The following is a 2,752-nucleotide window of genomic DNA, read 5'->3' as shown; positions in this document are numbered from 1 at the left end:
ATTTGTCCTTGTCTTTGATACAAGCGTACTGTACTAGTGCGGAACAGACGGGGTCAACCAAAATGATTGTGTCGTGTTTTTTTTTTTGAACTTCCCTGTTTTTGTGCTGAACACTTGACATTTTTGTTTGTTTGTTTTAAAAGATGCCGCGCTGGAAAGCAGCGAGTGCGCAGTTCTTTCTTCCCGCCGCGATCCCCTCACCACTTCTGACACCCTTCAAGCGGAGAGGTCGGGCGTCTGTGGGAACTTAAGGACTGCCGTTTCGCGACTTCAAAACGAACCCGGTCATCGGAAAACGTCTTTTGGGCCTATTTGTTTGTGGGTGCTCGAGGAATGTGCTCTGAAGTGAGGGACATAGGGCGCAGTGAGTGGAGGTGTGATTTCCCATTCTGCTGCTCCTTCACCCTCGGTAGGAATAGGAGGACAAGGCGTCCGCCAGACGCTAACGCGGCATATGCATTTTTGTGTGGTAGTTAGTCCTTATGTGCTGAGTTGGGTCTTTTTTTTTTCTTGACACTGTTGACCTAATCCACTTCATAATAGGCTTTGCTAACCCCCGCCCTCCCCGCCCCCCTTTTTTTTGTTTTTGTTATTTTTCCTTTTCTTCTTGCTCATCTACTACTATGACGTTGTGGATGCCAATTTGTACTTTACCCCTTTCATTCCCTCTTTACCAGCTGTTTTTATTTATTTATTTATTTACTTGCTCACTCGGCCTCCCTCTCTCTCACCCGTTGCTTGTGAGCGTAGTTGTCAAGAGATCACGCGGTACTAGCAGACTATTGTTGGGGGAATTACATGGCGAGCTACTCAGACGAGCGAATTAGGGCCACCATTTCGGAGCTGAAGCCAAAGTTTCTGAAGGCTTTTAATGTCGCCTCTGAAGGCGATGTGGAGTGGCTCCTTTTCACCTTCGCTCCGGGTCGTGTGAACTTCTTTGGTGAACATGTCGACTACATGGGCGGGTATGTGTGTCCCGCCGCCCTCACGGAGGGCTGCCACATTCTCGTTGGGCGTGTTCGACACCTCCGTGACGGAAAGTTGCGCTTTGCGACTGCCGAAGGTGCACACTTCGCCCTTGATCGCCTTGGTCAGGCAACCCACGACAAAACGTGGACGACCTTCATTCGCGGTGCGGCAACATTGTCGCTGAACCACATTGGCATGCCAATCGATGCTCCGGAGCTGCAGGGCTTCTGCGCCATCTCGAAGGGAACCTTGACGATGGGCTCCGGCATGAGTGCCTCTGCCTCCTTTGGCGTGGCCCTTTTGAACGCTATCACGACTGTGGCAACGCGACGATACCGCAGCATGCGTTACGTGCCTGGGTCTCCGTTTCCTATCCTTCCTCCTCGCGGCAGGGAAGAAAGGATTACCCTAACTAAACAGGCTCACCGCATTGAGACCGAATTCTGCGGTGTTAACGTGGGAATCATGGATCAGTTCGCGTCTATTCATGCGACGCGAGGTTCATTCATGTCTTTGGACTGCGACTCCCTAACATTTGATTCGCACTCATTGTCTTACCTTCTTGGAGACTCCGCCTGCTTCCTGTTGATAAATTCCATGGTTCGGCATGAGCTGACGGGCGCGACAGCCGGTGGATACAACACACTGCGCACCGACGCTGAAGGTGCGCAGGAGATCGTAAAGAGGCGTAAGTTGAATGGTGCGGCATTTTCTTTCCGCGAGCTGGCCAGAAACCCCAAAAAATTCACACAAGGAGACCCAGTGGCCTTTGTGGAGACTTGCAGACCCTACTTTACCCCTGGACAATACGACCGTGGCATCTTCAACATTGCCGAGCAGCTCCGCACCATTGAGTTTATAGAGCTATGCAAACCTGAATGCCCGTTGAGCCAGGAGGCGAGATTCCAAAGGGCGGGTGAGCTGCTGAATGAAACTCATGCAGGACAGCGTGATCTCCTGAAGATATCTACCGATGAATTGAATTTTATTCAAGAGGCCATTAATCGCGAAGATGGCGTGAGTGGTGGAAGATTGATGGGTGGCGGCTTCGGTGGATGCATTCTCCTTCTTCTTAAAAGGGATGCGGTGGAAAGTGTGGTGAAAAAGGTGCAACAGGGCTTTAAGGCCAAATTCGGCGTTGTCTGCGAGGTGTACCCCGTGGTTCTTGGAGACGGTGCCTTTATTGCCTCCCTCTGGAAGGGTGCGCGGGGAAAACTGTAAGCTCCGCTTGAAGAAATGCGGCTCTTCCCAGCGTCTTTCATTCGGAAAAAGTTCGTCAGGGGCCACCAACATTCTTCGAGACAACGACAGTAAAAAGGGGAGGGGGGAAAAAAAGTGGCAAACCGTCTTTCGACATTTTTCCCCCTTTTTATTGTTATTGCTTTGGGCATTTTTTTCTACTTGCCTTCGTCCCTGACATTGGGTAGAGATGAACAGCGAAAGCTAATCTCATGGGACGTGCGTGCGTGCGATCCTGATCGGGCGGGGCAAAAACCGCGTTGAAGTTGGAATATGTTATTTTTTTTTATTTGCCTTGTCTTTGATACAAGCGTACTGTACTAGTGCGGGAACAGACGGGGTCAACCAAAAATGATTGTGCGTGTTTTTTTTTTTTGTAACTTCCCTGTTTTTGTGCTGAACACTTGACATTTTTGTTTGTTTGTTTTAAAAGATGCCGCGCTGGAAAGCAGCGAGTGCGCAGTTCTTTCTTCCCGCCGCGATCCCCTCACCACTTCTGACACCCTTCAAGCGGAGAGGTCGGGCGTCTGTGGGAACTTAAGGA

At 50.4% G+C, this 2,752-nt stretch overlaps 1 protein-coding gene across 1 annotated transcript, besides 2 other annotated features; it reads left to right on the top strand.

The window, feature by feature from the left end:
• Positions 1-574: 574 nt before the first annotated feature.
• Positions 575-609: a sequence feature (A-rich).
• Positions 610-682: 73 nt separating this feature from the next.
• Positions 683-705: a microsatellite.
• A 93-nt stretch (positions 706-798) lies between these two features.
• Tco025E_09850 (putative galactokinase) lies at positions 799-2,190 on the top strand (the record flags this gene model as incomplete). Its single annotated transcript, XM_029376653.1, has 1 exon — positions 799-2,190. The coding sequence occupies one exon, from the start codon at positions 799-801 to the stop codon at positions 2,188-2,190; it is 1,392 nt and encodes a 463-aa protein (XP_029223216.1).
• Between the last annotated feature and the right edge of the window lie 562 nt (positions 2,191-2,752).

The sequence above is a fragment of the Trypanosoma conorhini genome (assembly GCF_003719485.1).
Source record: "Trypanosoma conorhini strain 025E chromosome Unknown Tco_14.4_contig_01321, whole genome shotgun sequence".
NCBI classification, from domain to species: Eukaryota; Euglenozoa; class Kinetoplastea; order Trypanosomatida; family Trypanosomatidae; genus Trypanosoma; species Trypanosoma conorhini.
Note: the sequence above shows the minus strand (reverse complement) of the source record. Positions and strands in the feature narration are given on the sequence as shown.